Genomic DNA, 18,633 nt, shown 5'->3' with positions numbered 1-18,633 from the left:
TATATATATTATAAAGCATTGGTTCCAAAATTGGGGTCACGCACCTACAGGGTGTACACGACTATTGCAGGAGGGTGGTGAAGCAGCGCAGATTGATTCTATGTAAATATTTTCTTTATTTTTTTTATTTTTTTTATTTTTTTTTAAATAAATGTTTCCACAGAGGATTAAATAGATGTGAATGTGTCGGGGCGGTCTGGGGGGTCGGGGGGATGGCAGTACTGTCAAAGTACAAGACACAAGACCCCCAAGTTAATCACAGTAAAATATCAATTTTCCCCACTCTTCTGTGAATCACAGCTCAGCTAATTCCCCTTGGACTTTTGTTCACACATTCAAACACAATAGTCAAACCCGCTCTGACTGCGGAGACTCTCAGCTGCACGGTTGTTAAACATATTCTCTCTCTTGTTAAGGTAAGTGGCCTCACCCCTGGGATATTTGCTGGGAAATTATACTCACTGATCAGATTCTGTGGGCTGCATACGGGGAGCTGACTGCGTTAGCCACCAGTCGCTGCTCAACACTAACCCCCTTGGTTCCATCCCCTAATTGTGAGTGACGGTCAGTGTTGTAGAAAGAGCTCCATGCACTTCGGTCCACGATATGATTTGCATTGGATTTTTGAGAAATTGTCAAAGTGGGCAGTTAGACATCAGTCAGAAGTGAATCTGACGCTAACGCTTAGCATTAAAGGGTGGAGTGGACCGAGGCGGCTGCCATGGTTTTAATTATCGTCTGACAGACATAAAAAAGTTTGACAGCTGCAAGTCAGTCTGTGTGTTTGTTAAAAACAGAGGGTCAAAGGTCATGACAAAAGATAATTCGGTTGGGGGTTTCACATATCTGTATTTTTGCCACCCACTGAGATTCCTTTATGATAGAGTAAAACAAGATGGATAATCATAGCAGCAATGTAATATTTATACTGTACTACTACTACTAGTAATACATCATTACTAAAACAATCAATTAAAAAAAAGGAATAAAAATCACATTTTAGTCTAACATTATTTTCTGTTTTGGAATCCAGTCGCGGGGTGGATTTAATGGTTTTGTGGGCTTGATTTAGCCCGCGTGCCGCCAGTTGATGCTCACTGACGGGCTACATCATGTCTGTATGATTGGAGTCTTACCTGGTAAACTCCCAACGCTGAATAACCTTAAGACCATTAGACCTTAAAGTTTATTTTGAGATTATGAGATAAAAAAATCCCCTAACGTACACACTTTTTTAGTTTTTGTCCTTTGTTGATCTCACAATAAAAAAATCCCCTAACGTACACACTTGAGTTTTATCCTTTGTTGATCTCAGAATATTTGAGTATCCTAAAAAAGGCCAACTTGCACAATTCCACCACCCCTCAACTCCACCTTCAGCACATCAAACACCCCTCCTCATCTCCTCGAAACTCCCTCACCCTCCATTTGGGAATAAACTGTATCTACCTCATATACAGCTGAAGAGTAATTAGCCAAAACAGTGTGTGTGAGTGTGTGAGGGAGGGGGGGCGAGGGGGTTACCTACGCCGTGGGAAGTCTTCATGCAACGTGAACAGATTAATTAGGACGTTTAACTTCATTTCTAATACACCAAAATTAATCCCATAAAATATGAAGGATCTCAGAGGAGGCTCCCTGTCAGCAGCTGACGCCTCCTCCCCTGTTTGCCATCATCTCTTAAAACCTTGCTTTTATCTCACCTCTCCCTGTCATTCTTTATGGATTTTTTCATAAACAGGGCCCATACTTCATAAACGTCTCCATTTTCTAGTCTATTAACATTACTTTAAAGAGCGCTTGATAAAAGAGGAGGGCATGCGTGAAATAATGCGCCAATAATGCCAAACGCCGGAGGCTAACACCGAAGGGACGGCGTGCAAACTCAAGTCAGTGCTGTTTTCAACAACAATAAAGGAACAAATGATCACTTCCATCGTGGGATGATGGGAGCCCAGGCGCGGAGGAAGAGTTGTCTGGTTGTTGAGTGGGTGAAAAATTAGGTGTCGGAGGCTGGTGGCGGTGGCGGTGGCGGCGTCGGGCAGCGCGTGTCTTTACTTGCCGAGGAAGGATGTTAACACAGTTTTGTTTTTGTTTCATTTCACTCAATACACAAAGTCAAATGGGCTCCTTCTTTCCTTTCCTCGTCTGCAGAATCCTCTGCAGTGAGTCCAGCCTTTTGTCTGGAGAGTCAGGAGAGGTTTTTGATTGACAGTTGAGCTTCACCTCAGAGCCTTTTCTTTTTCACCCCACAGCGAGCTCCGATTCATTTCTTGTCTCTGAAAATCAGCGCCTCTTGTTGGGTTTTACTCACACTGCTCCAAACACTGAGGTCAACTGTCTTTGCCTGAACCGGACGGATACGGAGAAAACAGGCTGATCAAAGCCTGCGAAGACCTGAGCACAATGGCATGTCAGCTGTATGCCCCGCAGCCAGGTCTCACTCTCTCTCACACACACACACACGTACACCTGTGTGTTCTTTGTGATGAATCCGTGGGTCAGGACCATGAGTCACATTCCATGACTGAAACAATTAGTTCATCGCAATCACAGCAGATGTGGTGACGTGCAAATTAACCCAAGTGTCTGTGTAGAAAAACAAGCTCAGTTGAGTCACTGTGTTATGTTAGCATGACATTCTTACCTGAAATTGATTGACCGATGATCACGTTCCTATTTACTCATGGCACCTGTGCGTAATCTTTAATGATACGTTGTTAAAAACAAAAGCAGAGCTGTTTTATTAACCATATGAAGTCTGACCAAAAACGACTAAAAAAAAAAAAGGCCCAAATGTGATCAGAGTTGACCACCAGGTTGGACGATTCAGGTCAGATGGTGGAGTAGTGTTTAGTGCTCTTGCCTTACAGCAAGAAATAGTACACTTGTTGGATTTCTGGTCTTTTTGCTTGGTGATCGCTTAAACTCCAGATACTCAAATCTTACATGTTTTCTCTGATATAATCAATGATATAATGATAAAACTGGTGGAACACCTGAGAGTGGTGTGTTTTAATGACCATGTTTTAGACACTTGAAAATATCTGTCTTGGAGGATTTGAACTTACCATCGTACATGAAGCTCCATTTAGACCATTCTGATTGGTCATATGGACTAACACTAGGCTTTGTATCAGAGGTAGACACAGACTGGGTGGTGTTGAACCCAGAACCTTCTGGTGGTTATCAGGAGTCCTACCACTACCACACTCTAACAATGTAGAGCCTACTAAGATGTGTAAGTTCCACCACTTCAGTTGTGATTAGGTTAAACTTGTTTAACCTTAAGTGATAGGAGGTGAAGGTAATTATGGTGCTGGCCACCAGTCCTACTGCCCCTGTCTCTCTACAGAGCCACCCATTGGCTGACCTGTGACAGCAGTCATTTTCAGGAGTCACTGCACTCTTTGTTACATTATCCTGCTGCTGCTGCTGCTGCTGCTGCTGCTGCTACTACTGCTGCTGCTGCTGCTGCACCACCACGTGGGCCTGAGCTGGTATCAGCCTCTACCAGGCGAGGACAGGGGAAGAACTGGATCTGTCAGAGTGCATCGGCTCTCAGCCGGTCACCTACGCCAGCGCTGTTCCTCTGCCCCGGCCCCTGCCACACACTTGCACTCATTAAAGGGCTCGGACCTGACAACTGATCCTAATTGCCTTTGAACAGCTCTTCACTTATTATTGGTGCCTGACTGCCTCGCTTCATGTCAACAAGCCATAGGAAGCAGAGGCGGAGTGGCCGCGGCCGCCTCCTCAGACGGGGATGTACACACAGGCGTATTAAATTCTTCTGGATAATATGAGATGTCCAGCTAAATAAATAACGGATAAATATGTAGAACAACGTGCACTTTATGTGTACACACATGCACACACACACACGAGTGTGTTTGTTGCATAAAACATTATTAGCAGTACAAAAAAAAAACCCTGCATGTTTGTCCGTGTGCATGTTTGTTTACCACTTTGTCACAGCTGATGGGAAGTCGAGGGGTGAACGTTTCGGAAGAAATCACATCGTCGCATGAAAAGCATCACGTCAGGATCCCAGCACACCAGATATGTGCCGGTGTTATTACAACCGCATCTGCAAACATTCAGTCAAAACACATCAATTATTTGCCGTGCCACATGTGAATTATTACCCCTCCCACCTTCCACTCCCCAATATAAAACTATTTACTCGCCAATTTCACCCCTGCATTCGAGTCCAGATTGAGGACAGACAGTGTGGAATGGAATAAGTGAATACAGCAGAGGCACCTGTCCTGTCCACTCCCATCACTGTCGTGGACAGGGGAGACAAATGCATGACCCTCCCATTGCTATGGTAACTAGCCACTATATTCACAGTGTGTGTGTGCGTGTGTGTGTGAGAGACAGACAGTGACAAGCGGCCATGGCTGACATGTGCTCAAACACAGCTATTACAGAAAAAAATCCAAACCTCGTCTTTAAGGAAATATTTTGAGTCTCAGTCTCTAAAATAAAAACTGCTCATGGATTGGATATTTCTGGAATTCTAACATTTATGGCCAAGAGTAAACAATGTTAAGTAAAGTGAAGAGTTGGTTAATTGGTGACAGAGTCATTTGTAAATGAATGAATGAATCCACAGCTTTTACTGATGACCAGGTGAATTTTGAAATGGAGCAAACTTTGATTTTTAGCTTCTGACGATCGTCAACTGAAAACTAAAGGAAAGTTGAGGATGTCATTTAGAGACTGACCCTTGCGTTGACCTTGGGGTCACTACAAAGCTAAATTATTTTTTTTATTTTTTTTTTTTGCAGATGTATTCTCATGTCCACAGGTTCTTGTTGTTTCTAAATATCAAGAGATTTATTTTTTGGTGATGTCACTCTAACCACAGTGGTTAGAGTAAAACAAAAATAAAAAAAAACAAAGAATGATTGGCATTTTATACAATGTATTTTAAATAATATAACTAAAGACCTAAGGTGTTGGCCTCAGGGCAGGTCATCATTTAATTAATTTTCAGAGTTTCTTTCATTTGCAGCATTTCAATAGTTGCTCTATTTTTATTGGACCTTATTTTAGAATGTCTTATTTTTTTCCCTATCTTTTTTAAAATGTCTATTTACATGTGTAGACAAAAAGCCCCCACACACAAACAGTAAAAAAAAAAAAATTAAAACACAACCAAACAAGTCTTAAAATTAATTTGCCATATATAACTGGAAATATTGAATGCAAACAGACAAATGGCTTTCGAGGAATCACACAGTTAAATAGCTTAGAAAGAAGGAGAATAAAGATCTTTAAATTCACTTATTTATTATGTAGTTTAGTGTACTCCATCTATACCTTATGGATATATAACAAAATATCTGGGAAATTGTTGTTTTTTTTGGAGGTGGCAATTAACAAGCAATATTTCAAATTAAATTTTGATATTTTGTTTATAATTTGGGAATGAACAAAAAAAGATAAGATTTTATTAGTAAACTTTTCTAACTAATAAACATAAACTCTAGAATTGTCAATCAAAGCACTAATTCAACACATTTTATATATTTAAAATCCAGTGAGACGTTTTTGTTACTTTTATTTATTTACATTTTTGCATTCATTGTAGACGCATGTGTTGCACTGTGGCAGTCGTTGCCTGTAAATATAAATGATCATCACACTCAGCTGCAGTGTTTGATGTCTTCTTCTCTTGTGATTTAGAAAAACCAGTTAACTCCCACATTTTTTCCACCCGTTTCATCATAAATTTCACATGGGGCAATTCTTCAGAGTAGTAACTTTTAACCCGGGTCATTCATTTTTCAAATGCCATTGTCATCAAAGCATGCTTTAGCCCGCTTCAAAAATTGCTACAGATGAATTATATACATCCTCTCGCCTTTTTCCCCCACTTCCTCCTCTCTTTTGCTGCAGACGTATCAGCATGTTCAACTCTGATGTATATTTATTATTGATATTATGGATTTATTGTATGATGAAAAGTCAGGGCCCCACAAGTCTGAGGTGTAATGTAATGAAGTTGAGACGTTCAGGTTAAGAATTCATCCTATATAATTTAGAGTACACAATATTTTTCACGTGTCAGAATTTATTGAGTTGGATTTGATGCACTGGAAGTAGGGGGAAAAGAGTGTAATATTTGCTGTATTTTCCAGTTGGGATTCAGTACATCTGCAGCATATTGTATTTTATCAGTTTAATAGCGTGAGTGGGTTATTACCAGTATTACATATATTGAATAAAATACTGTTTTTTGCTCTGAATTGTCACTGGTTTGGTCACATTAAGGGATAATTGAGTTTATTACATTAAAATATAGATGGAAATCGACAGATTTTGGATAGTTTTCTGGTTATTAATGTTTATTTTAGATAATTGCGACATTTTAAATACATCTATGGCGACTGTAATTTTATAAAAGTCCATTAAAAAAAAAAAAATCTTATGAAGATGATGCTGCTTCCTGACCAGACTCGACATAATTTGACTGGACATGAAATGCACAGCTCTGCCTCTGCGCTTCTTGCTCTTTTATGCGACCACACTGCCATCTGTTGAGATGAAATGGAAACAGCACGTCTCTCTCTGCTCCTCTCCGTATTCTGTTGACCTCACAGTCTTGTTTGCTCCATATTTCCTTTTCTGTTTGCGTGTCTTTTATCTCTCTCTCTCTTTTTTTTGCTTCGTTTTTGTCCTGACTAATGTTTTGTGTCATCTACAAGAGCAGTTACAGAGAGACGGAACAGACTTTCATCAGATCAGCACTTTTCCATCCTCGGGTCTGAGACTGGTTTTTCTAACCCAGACACTTTTACTGTGGCCCAATCCTTCATATCAAACCCCTTTGCGTTCCCTGAACACAGCTGACAGTTACTACTGTAATAGCGCAGCATTTTGTGGTGACATAATTCCTTTGTGCCCAGGTTGAGTTAATGCTTCTATTGCCAGACAGACCAAGAGATGTAGCTTCAAATAAAAGCAGGCAGAAGAGACAAGATGGACATAGAAGGGAGAGAGAGGGGGAAAAGGGGGGAGCAAACAGGGAAGAGAACGGGGGAGGTTGGAGTGTGCTTCAGTTTCAGCATCATTCAATCAGACAAACATGCCCCTCAGCTGAAACAGCAAGACCCTCCACGATTCCCTCGAATTAGGGAGATTAGCAGGAAGAGTGCATAATGCAGAATGATGGAATTTGTCATAATTTGCATTGTCCTGGAAGGATCGGCTTTGATGGAGAGATACGTGTCATGTCCCATGGGCAGGTCATCGAGGAAGCTTGGCAGGAAGGATTTTGTCCGATATGTGCATCAGTCGTAAAAGGCTCACAACCAATTTGTCAGAAATGGCGAGGTTAGGACACTTGAAGGCACACAGGGCATTCTGTCTCACACACAGTGAAGAAAAAAACATCCGTCCTGGTCCACATCCCAGAGCTGCCGACAGTTAGAGCAATACCATGTCTTAGTATTTGATGTTTGATTCATCTTTTTTTTTATTTTATACATCAATATAGCAACGGCAAAAGTAACAAAGATAATAATGTGTTAAGAAAATGTGTGTTACACTTACCCTCATTGCCCTGGTGGGGATGCTGTAAGCGCCATTTGTAGAACAAGTAATGCATTTAGCTTGAAGGACCACTGATTTTACACTGGATTAAATATATTTAGCCTATGACAGACACATCTTTGCCGGCTGTCAATCACAGCAGGACAAGCCAAGGTGCTTGCGTCACTTATGGCTCTGAGAACCTGCTGGTGTTGGACTGTACACCCAGGAAATCTCGCAACACAATTTATTTTTACTGATTTTTCTCATGAATCGCAAATTAGGACATTTTTCCTACAACATCCACAGATTTCATAATCTCAAACCTCTGAGGCTAGGTGTTAGCATCATGGCTGCATGAGGCATACTGTACATACACTATGATGGAGGGAAATCAGGGCCTCACAGGGCGCAGCATCATCACCAATGTCCTACTGTACCTACATCCAGTGTTTTATTATCTTCAACTTTCCTCTTTACAGGACTGTTATATGCTAAGAACTGAAGCTAGCTTGTTACTAACTAAGAAATGAAACTAGCAGCATAGACTTACATAAACAGATGTTTCTATTTTTCAAACCCGAGAGCTCTTTTGTCTCTCTTTCAGGGCTTCACTTAAGCCCTATTTCTAATCTTTATTATCTTTTATTTTACTTTTAACCAGACTGTTAAATGCTGAGAACGGAGGCTAGCAGGTTACATGCTAAGACCTTACTCCAGCAGTGGAAGCTAGCATCTCATAGACTCACATAAACATGGAGTTACTTCTCAAACTCAGTTTGACTTAAGCCTCTGTATGACCATTTTTTATACACAGTCTGTGGTGAAAACACACAGTTTTTCCTCCTTTTTTCAATCTATCCTTGAGCCTTCAGCCGTCGCTCTCCTCCGTCCTTGGTCGCAGCAGTGAACAGTAGCTCCTAACCAACATAAAAATGACCAGCGCTGTCATAACAGTGTTTTTCTCCCACAAGGTTCCTTGTCTATGACAAAACATAAGTAATACAATAATAAATAGTGGACATAAACCCCCAGACGGTGGCGCTGGGAAATGGCAGTGTTTCTGCTTTGCTCACATCAGTAGTGATATTTGTGAAATTTTAGGGGTTTTTTTCCCCATATTTAACATTACAGTAAGTCTCGTGGGCAAAGGGTTATCGTTGTATTTTTGAGATACCATCCAGCTGTGGACTTCAGAGAATTGCCCTATATTTGTCTTTGTCTGTGCTCTGCATGCTGCTATTTATGTCGCTCTTTCAGTAACGCTGATTTTGTGTGACAGCTGAGTGTAGAAGGGTTGGTCTTGGAACTGGAGCACATACAGGAAAGAGAAGTGGATAAAAAAGGCAAGAATCTTCCTTTTTTTTTTCTCCTTCCAAAACTGCCATAAATGAAAGTCTAACACGGGCAGAGAGGTTCTGCAGGAGAGCTGCTGCCTCTGCTGGAAAGGTTCGTATATGTAGAAATGAGGTGTCAGAGGAGGCTGGATTTCCTCAGGGCTGCAGCACAACACGAGCCCATCTCTTATCATTTCCCACTCGCAGACGTGATCTGCTTTGAATGCACTAATGCTGAAAGGAGTTATACACACACACACACACACACGCACAGACTGGAAGCCAGATCAAGATGAAATCACAGCGAACCATCCCGACAAAGTGCCAGCCAACAAACAGGGATCATAAACTCTTTGTTTGTCAAATCCTCAAAACAAAGTACTTCAATTTAATGAAATAACTTGTCTTTCGTGCCTACCTTAAAATATTTAAGAAATCTATTAAAATCTACAAAAGCAGTTTATGAAATAAATGTAGAATAACTAATAAAAAACAAACAAGTTCCAGTCAATTTTAACTGCTTAACTGAGAGTTCATCATTTGTGGACGCTCAAACATTTAAATTAGTTTTGTTTGTTATTAACGAATCACACAAAAAAAAAATCATATACATTCAAAATTAAAGGCAAAAAAAACAAACTAATTTCTTTATTGATACAAAATAAATCTGCTTTGACCTGTTAGTGGGCCCCAACCCTGAGTTTAGGAAACACTGACAGTATATGTATTTTTTTTTAAATTCACAAATGGGGTGAGAAATATTCCTGGTTATGATTAAAGTATTTGTATTAATATTTTGCAGTCATTAAATATATTTTAGTAGCAGTAATATTAAAATTGAGAGCAGAAGTATAATTAATTTAAAAAAAACACAATTCAAAATGCATGCTTTGTAATAGATTTGTATAGTTTAATACATTTTAATTACTTAACAGATAATAAAGATCATATTTGTTTCTGTGTAAAATATATATTTTTCAATCCACCCACATTGATATTCCATTTATGGTATTATGATCGGAACAAAGAAACAGGAAATACTTATATTTTAAACTGCATTAAAAGTTTGTTTTAATAAACTAATTCAAATGTTCATAATTCAGCTGAAACTCAACACCATGTACTGTATTCATTTTCCTATTTTATAAACACTGATGATGTCACTGCTGTCCACGTCCACTTGTTTGACCTGACAAATGAAACAAGTTGCTGGACGTCGGAGAGTAAATGTCCAGCTCGGATAGTGAACCACTCAGACAGTGACTGACCGCGCTCTGATATTTCTGGGTTACGGTGACGTTTGTCCCAAATCACACTGGGACGGTGAGGCTCGGAGACGGCTGATGTCACTGTCATGTAACCTGAGGTAACATTTGCCACACAGTTGCGATGACGCCAGATGTTTTTGATGACCACATCACAATGTGACTGCTGCTAAAGCCGGAGTCGTACAGACTAAGTGGAATGATGCAGTGATCGGTGTGACACTGCTGCCAAACCACAACTGTCCTGAGATCAGACTGGATGTTGGCAGACTGCTGACAAATGCTGATGTTTGAGGCTCCTGTATTGACTGTAGTGTCAGATCCTGTTGTCCAGCCGCTGTATCATTGTGTCGTCTGTTGTCTGTATATTCAACTTGATATCACACCCAATTTTTTTTTTTTTTTTTGGTTTGTTGTTGCAAAGTTTTGCATGCATCTCAGGCCTGTATAGTTTTCAAACTCTAATGGCGCCCCCAGTGGGAGAGATAGAATATATTGGACAAACTTTAAACTTTAATGATCTTCCAGTTTTAATTTACTCATAGGTTACCTACTTAGTATTGAATGTTGGCCTGTTTTGTTGAACAAAATTTGCAGGAATTGAAGAAAGACGCACACACAATGATCTTTTTCAGTCTCTAGTTTTTATAGCCACCTAGTGGAAGAGTTCTTAATTGTTGCGCATGCCTTTGTTACATAGACAAATTACAAATTATTTACAGTGAATTAATAATTCAGTAGTTTTCATACCAATTTAACAGAATTGGATAATTCCACCACACTCCTAATGATCTCTAATGGAACTCGGCACGGCACAGTGTTGGAAATCACTGCCACATATTAACCCAGCAGGCTGCAAAAAGCATCGATTAATGAATAGCTGTGCACAGCCTACATGGAAAAACACTGGAGTTGTATGTTTGGAGTTGTATGTTTATGAACAAAGGTAAATGTAGAAATAGGTTTGGTTGCATTGGGCTAAAATAATTATAACATTAAAGTAACAAATCCTTTACTGTTATTGAACTAACTTTAAAACGTCAGATATTATTTTATGTAAAAAAAAAGGAACAGAAAAAGACACATTTTCATTCATTTTAAAATGTAAAAAAAGTTGCAAAATATGCTTGATTGATTTTTTTGTGTAACTAGAGTCAGAATTTAATTTTATTCTTAACGTTCTTGAAAAAATTCCAGGCAGAAGCTTAGGTCAAAGATATTATATCTTTTTTTTTTTCAAAATTCAGTTCAAATAAAGCTAAAATAATTCATAGTTACAGTTTTTATACTGCCATTTGTGATCATTCATAAAATATAGTTAGTATAAAATAGGATTCCTACGAGTCTGAGGTAATAAACCTGTGAAGCCTATCTCACAGAAACAGTTTCATTAGGACGCTGAAGTTTGGTCAAATTACAAATAGCACTAGAAACATTTGAGAAGAGTCATCTTGGAGGCTCATGTTCAGTGTTACCTGTCACATATGTTGACGTTTTAATGTAATGGGACAGCAATTTGTAAACAACATCACCACGAAAAGACGTATCAGACATCTTTATAAAACTCTGAATGTAATTACTCACACTGTAGCTGATACCCGAGCGGCCACTGTCCTCTAGCTTATTGCTTACACGTGTCCTTGCACCAGGGAAAAGTTACACCCTATTAATCTAACCTTTTTTACACACTTTGTATTATCATTTTCCACCTAAATTATGCATGAGGTCTCCATGGAGCGAAATGTGACCATTAGCATATCTGATAGGACCGGTGGAGCAGCATCCCACCTCTCCCTCTCGCTCCGTCCTTGGGACCGCGCTGCAAAACCTGACTGTTCGTCAATACCAGGTCATCTTATCCAGGCGCAGCCTCGTTCATTTGTACCAATCTGAAGCTTCGCTAATGACACTTGGAGGCGTCCTCGGCGCGACTGGGGGCCCAGAGGGCTCCTACACCGATGTGAATACAGTCTGGCACTGTCTGGTCATCTGTGGGAGAGCTTTAAAAAAAACACACAATTAGAAGCACCTCAGACACAGTAGCCTGAAATGAGACACCGTTAGGGGCTGGAGCGGACACAGACAGACGCTTCCTGGTTACATTTACATATATGTTACTGTCTGCACTTCACGCAGATGGACAGAGAACGTCTTTGAGGTTGGTGACCTTTTGTTGAGTCATTGGGTTTATTAGAAAACTGATGGTGCCATTGCTGCGAGATAAAGGTCGATAAGGCAGAAAGGTGGAGGTTGGTGGAGATCAGAAGTAGAAAGCATGTGTTGTTATCTTCTCATTGATTGAACTGAGCAGCAGTTCATCTGGAGTTATTGTAATATTGTAAACGATACTGTTAAAGTAGCTTTTTAAAATGAAAATAAAAGAAATGTTTTTGGGAAATCCCTACATCTCCATGGTAACACAGGCACCCACCAACCCTTAGCTACTGGAGCCTTGAGGTAAAAGGTGTAACTTGTTGGTACCAGAGTAAACAGTAACTGCCTCAACTGCTTGTGTCTTGCTTTTCCCTGCGTAGGACAGGCTTGTGTCTTGCTTTTCCCTGCGTAGGACAGCGAAGATACCATTGGCTTTTTTCTGCTTGTGGTTATTTAGCAAAGTCAGCCCTTCAGAAGCTTAAGAAACTTAACAGACCTAGAGCTAAGTCCTTGTAGCAAAACACACTTCTTTGTGGCTCTGAACATTGTAGAGTTAAGTATGACGTCAATACATTCTTAAACATAAGACACTTTATCGTTGGTGAGTGATGTGGTCCTATTACTGTGAATCCATAGTAACTGGTTTGTCACGTGTTGATGTGATAAAACATTTTGGAAAATATGTCAACTTAAGGAGTCTCTTTAACAAAACTTACGGCAAAGCCAAGAAAAGCCTATCGACACGTTTGATCTCAAAGGTTACACGTTGAAAATTTAACACAAAAAGTTGCTGGTATTAATCACATATAGATAATTCACCCACTTCCTGTCAGGTTATACCTTTTTTAACAAAACTTACGGCAAAGCCAAGAAAAGCCTATCGACACGTTTGATCTCAAAGGTTACACGTTGAAAATTTAACACAAAAAGTTGCTAGTATTAATCACATATAGGTAAATCACCCACTTCCTGTCAGGTTATACATGCCTTTCAAATATAGTGCATCTATGATGGGACTGCAGCGCTGATGTTAATGGATTTGCTTGAGATTTTTTCCACATTTTCCATAACCTAAAATTATATTTGTTTCATGATGGTTCCTGCATCTTCAGGCCCCCAACCTTATTGTACCTTTGTTGTACAAAGCTCTTCATTTCCCATTGACAGTTGTTCTTATTGCTGCAGTCCAAGATATTAATATATATACTTTGAAAATCCAATTACCAGCTTCCGTCAGCTTCTAAAATATATCATCGATCCTCCGGTTGTAGTATGAACAATTTTAATGTCACAGAAAACCCAAAATGCACCAACTTTAGCAGAGACAGCACTTCTTTCCATTTCTCCGTGGGCCATTTAAACTGATATGGTTAGCATTTGAAAAATACTTACCTTGTTATAGAAAGTTTAATGTCACATGCAGTTGTTTGACCCTTATGAATATTAAAGGATTCCATCTCCCGTTCATTAAAAATGCATGCGGCATTGTGGTTGTTGATCACGTTTAGAACGCCCATGCAAATTGGACTGTCGTTCCTGTCAAGGCCTAAGATGAATAATGTAGTTGTGTTGTATATTCAGGGACACTCCATTGACAGTCAATTAACAAGTTTGATTGGTGTGTGAACTCATTCTTTTGAACTGTTAATTTTATGTAAATAGTATTCGCTCTCCTCTTCCTTGCTGTCGCTTCCCCTCATACGCAGGTTCACATGTGCCCCCACACCGCAAATCCCCAATTCCACCTCCCACCAAGAGTAACCAGAGCGGGATGCTTAATAATTGATCATCACACACCTGCTTGGTGGAAGCCATGGGAGTCTGCTTTTAACAGTGCCGGGGCCCCACGCGAGCCCCCTTTTGATATTCAAATTGACAAATGGTAGCCGACCTTTATGAATTCAACTTGGAGCTAGGGCTTTTCATCGGAACGAGCTTGTTAAAAGATTATAGCCATCCTTCCAACCTGATAAAGCTCGTCTCCGTCAGACTGGTTAGATGCCATTTGATGGTTTCGTAAATGGAATGCCAATGACAATTTGCTGTTGATGTTCAGGAATCTGGCTCTTCCCTGAGACTTTCTAATACAAACTCCCAGGTTGGTTTCAGGTAAATGATCTGAGATGAGTTTGATCCAAGTGGTTGGGATTCAGAGGAGCCTAAACCTTTCTGCTTTCTGCTAACTTTTATTTTTCTCTTTTTTTTTGGAGTCTTGTCTTCTGCTTCATTCCAGTGATTTTGAGCAAAAAAGACAGAAAATGAAAAAAACTCAGATTAAATAAAAAACTGACTCTGAACCTTTAATCATTATTGCAAATTCTAGCGGAACGCAAGACTGACTTCTGTCCAATCAGGGACTGATTCAACACGCTGCTGATTGGACTGTCAGCATCTGTGAAGGTTCTTATTAGGGGTCTCAAACTCTAGACCTGCGAGTGACACTGAAAAGGTTGTCAGGACTCCTAAAGAAATGACTGGTCCTGCCTAGAACTAGCATCAACTAGGCTAAAACGCAGATCAGGAAATTGTTTAAGGGTTTAAGATATGTGGTGCTGCTTCTTCCTACGGCCCTGGAACTGTGAATTTGAGATGAAGAATTTGGATAAATCCTGTCAACATCAGGAGATGAAAACTACTTGAAAAAGAGTTAATAAACGTAATGGCAAAGGTCTCAAGACTACCTTCTGGGTGTCATGTTTAGTTAACTTGAGTTAGGCAATCAGTGGCATATCATATGCATTTCTCTGGTAGTTTTGCTTTGACCTTTTGTGGTGTACGTACAAGGAAATGAAGGAGGGTTGGTAACAAACAGGGGTGCCTAAATGTTGCTAGTTAAATACCTTAAAGAGAAAACTTCTGGCCACAGAAGCTGAATCCCAACCAAGATCTTAACTCCCCCTTAATCCTTGCTAATCTCATTGCGAAACCTAATACCACAGGTTGTGCCTCTGCTAATTAGCAAATTATCACGTCTGGAGTGATGTATCAATTGATTCAGACCCCTCTGATCCTTCATGGACATCTGCATGTGCTCCCAGGTCCCTGCGTAGGCCAGCAATTATCACCATGTCACCCGCATCTATTTGCATTGACCAGCAGCAGCTAGTGTCCAGCGCTAATGCTATTCATCATCAAACATGGCTAAGGCACGCACTCCCCAAAGACCTGACCTCCTGAATGTCACCGCTCATCCTAACTCGCCTCTCAGCATTAAACGGATGGATTTTTTTTATCCCCCCCAAGTTTCATTATTCAAAAAAGCCTGAGGTATTTAACAGTGAATTGAGCTTATTATCACATGGTTAATTGTGCTCATAAATAACGTCGGTGCCACAGCCGTGGATAAGCGTTGTTTTTCACAGAGTACCTGCTCGTTTTATAACTGTGAAATGAAAATTGTCGGCGATAAGATGCATTAGTAAAATGGAAGGTTGATAAGATGATAATTAATGCACTGCTACTCAAACATGTGCTTATAATTAATGTTAATTTGATTTTACCACCTCACCGGTGATTGTTGTACTTTTTTTTTTATTATAATGGAACTTCCTTTAGAGTCGATGACATCTTACATCCAGTTTGATGTTTTTAAAGAAACGAAGTTCTTCACAACTTCTAAGATTATTTTTCTTAGAGTAGTGAGGTCAGATCTAACAGTTTAGTCAAAGCACATCAAATCCACATCTCCAATTTACGAAGGTAATTATAGCAATCATGAAAAAGAGAATTTACCTCAGAATATTTCTGTATTTTTCTACAGTGACTTGGTAATGTTCTTATAAACTTCACTATTTATTTCAGCTAACCTTTGGCTTGTTTTACTTTTATCCTAATTCAGTAACTAAGCGATTCTTTATTCCAGTGGTTCTCCAACTTTTTATACTCTGTACCACCTGTGAAAACATTGATCTCTCTGAGTACCACCATGATGACCAACATTAGAATACAGCAGCATAGGCCTTCACTGTTAGCTTCCACCACACAGGAGAGATGTTTATAAATGTTTATGAAGATGTTTATGTTTAAATGTTGTATTAATTGTGCATGGTATGTTTCAGATGTATTCAATTGATAATGTATATGTGAAAATATAAATTATCCCCGCGTATCACCGGTGGTACACGTACCACAGTTTGAGAACCACTGCTTTAGTTGATACTATCGATGCTCCAGCTTTGAGAACCACTGCTTTAGTTGATACTACCGATGCTCCAGCTAACATGGCTAGCTGTCAGCTTTATTGTCATGAACTGGGTTTAACTGGGAAGAAACAGTTGTAGACTAATATATTTCCATTCAAAATGATCATTCAAGCACTTTTTTTAATCTCTCTGGTGTCTTTTCCAGGTGGATGACTCAGTTTTCTGTGCTGGCCAAATTGCTTTGGTCCCATGTACCATGCAGCTGATCCAGTCCAGTACCAGGGTGCAGGCCCTGCTCTCCTTCAACCATGTGAAGAAAGTCCTGGAGGCTGCAGTCAGTGGATTGACTCTGGGTCACGTTATTCAGGCTCAGTGCTACGCCACCAAGCGCCAGGACATTCCCATCATCAGAGCTGTCTGGCAGAGCATGATGAGGAGTAAAGATGAAGATCAGGTCAGTCAATCAAGTACACACTTAAAGCTGTGAGGAGAAGAGATGACATCTTCTGGAAGTGGGGTTTTTATCAAGTACTTAAGTCCTGCCACAGAATCCATTCGGTTTGTGTTTGGAAACAAGTTCAAACTTCCTGGCCCTTCTTCCCTCTCCTGAGACCCCGGCCGCTGCCACTGATATTTACCAGTGAGCGCGCTCATGAAAAGTTGATGATGTGGGAAACGCTGGTGTCTTTGATACTGGTGAGCTGGGCTCAGAAGCAGATGTCTTCCTCAGAGCCTGCCTAATCCTTTGCCCCCACACACCGTTTTGGAGCCCGGCTCAACTCTCCAAGCAGCTTATCCCCCTTCTCCTCCCCTCTTTCCTGCCACCTCCCTCCTCACCTTCTCCATTCTATTCCCTCTATTCCTCCTCTCCGGCTTACATCCTCCTCTTCCCTAAGTCTTGCAGGGCACCGGTCTCTCGGGGCAGACTCTCTCCTCCCACAGTAATCTGTTCTGGCCCGACTAATTTAAGTCGGGGCGACTTTCTCCTGCGTCTGGTGTTGTTTGTTGTTCAGTCTACAGGGGGAGCCGACACCAACTCCTGCTCCCTGACAGCTGTCAACCAGACAGAAAAAAATATTTCTAGTTTTTCACAAAATTAGGTGTCTACTCATTCCAAGTCCTTGTGGGATATAGTTCCAGAGGAGAGCTGTGGAGAAAGTGTTGAGGGATGCAGGCTAGTTCCGGAAATGTATGGTAAGTTGTATTGAAACAAAATTGAACCGGACTTAAAATAGAGGTTCAGTCCTGGCCTCTGGAGCTGGGTGGGTTGCCACAACCCCCATAAATTACCCACACTCACAGGTGCATTAACAAAAAAGGTGCATCCCAATGCTTTTGTGTGGCAAGGGTTAATCACTTCATGGATGGGTTCAATCCAGGGAAATTCCTCTGATGGAAATGATAAAAGTACAGAAAAAAAGACTTAAGAACATGTGGAGCACTTCCTGTCTTTTTGATGCTTCAATAATGGCTTAATTTGTTTTTGTCATAGGGTCTATTATTAAATAATATGAATAAATATGGCTGAGGGCCACAGGGTGGAAGTAGTGAGCACTTACTTACTTATGTGGTGTTTTTAATCCTAATTTTAAAATAATCAGTTAAAAAAACACTTGTATCTGTCTTTTTTGTTTTAGCAATTACAAGACATTCCAGGCGACCCCGTGGGGGGTCGCAACCCCATGGTTGAAAAGCACTGCTTTAAGTTAAATCTCCAATTTGTATGTGTGAGTTTGCATGTTGTCAACCAGACAGAAAAAAATATTTCTAGTTTTTCATATCATTAGGTGTCCTTGTGGAATATAGATCCAGAGGAAAGCTGTCTATGTGAATTTTTTTTGTACTTTTCAAAAACATGAGGGTTTACTGTCCACACTTTAGAGTGTGAATGGTTGTTGTCTCTCTGTGTGGCTTTGTGACAGACTGGAGTACTGTCTATGTTGTCGTGAGCTTTCACCCCATGATCATTGTAATTGGCTCCAGCCTCCCACCACCCTAAAGAGAAATAAGTAGAAAAATACAACAGACAAATTAGCCATAGGTATGTAGCTACTGCCGCTAGTGAGTTAAAGTGACTCAAACAATTCACTTCTACAGCTCAAGCTGCAGCCTTAAACATTAAGTACAGTTTAAATGTCCAGCTGTGGAGAAGGCAGTTAGTGCCCACTTCAAACAGATCTGTCACTTTTT

At 40.2% G+C, this 18,633-nt stretch overlaps 1 protein-coding gene across 1 annotated transcript in view; it reads left to right on the top strand.

Moving 5' to 3' along the window:
• dph6 (diphthamine biosynthesis 6) overlaps nucleotides 1-18,633 on the top strand; it is a 70,215-nt gene that overhangs the window by 40,507 nt on the left and 11,075 nt on the right. The window contains exon 13 of the mRNA XM_008311336.3: nucleotides 16,649-16,897. Coding sequence (XP_008309558.1) covers nucleotides 16,649-16,897 — 249 coding nt within the window. The remainder of the gene's footprint in view (nucleotides 1-16,648; nucleotides 16,898-18,633) is intronic.

Source organism: Cynoglossus semilaevis, chromosome 1, assembly GCF_000523025.1.
Source record: "Cynoglossus semilaevis isolate Cse_v1.0 chromosome 1, Cse_v1.0, whole genome shotgun sequence".
Taxonomy (NCBI): domain Eukaryota; kingdom Metazoa; phylum Chordata; class Actinopteri; order Pleuronectiformes; family Cynoglossidae; genus Cynoglossus; species Cynoglossus semilaevis.
The sequence above is the reverse complement of the archived record's forward strand: the minus strand, read 5'-3'. Positions and strand labels throughout refer to the sequence as shown.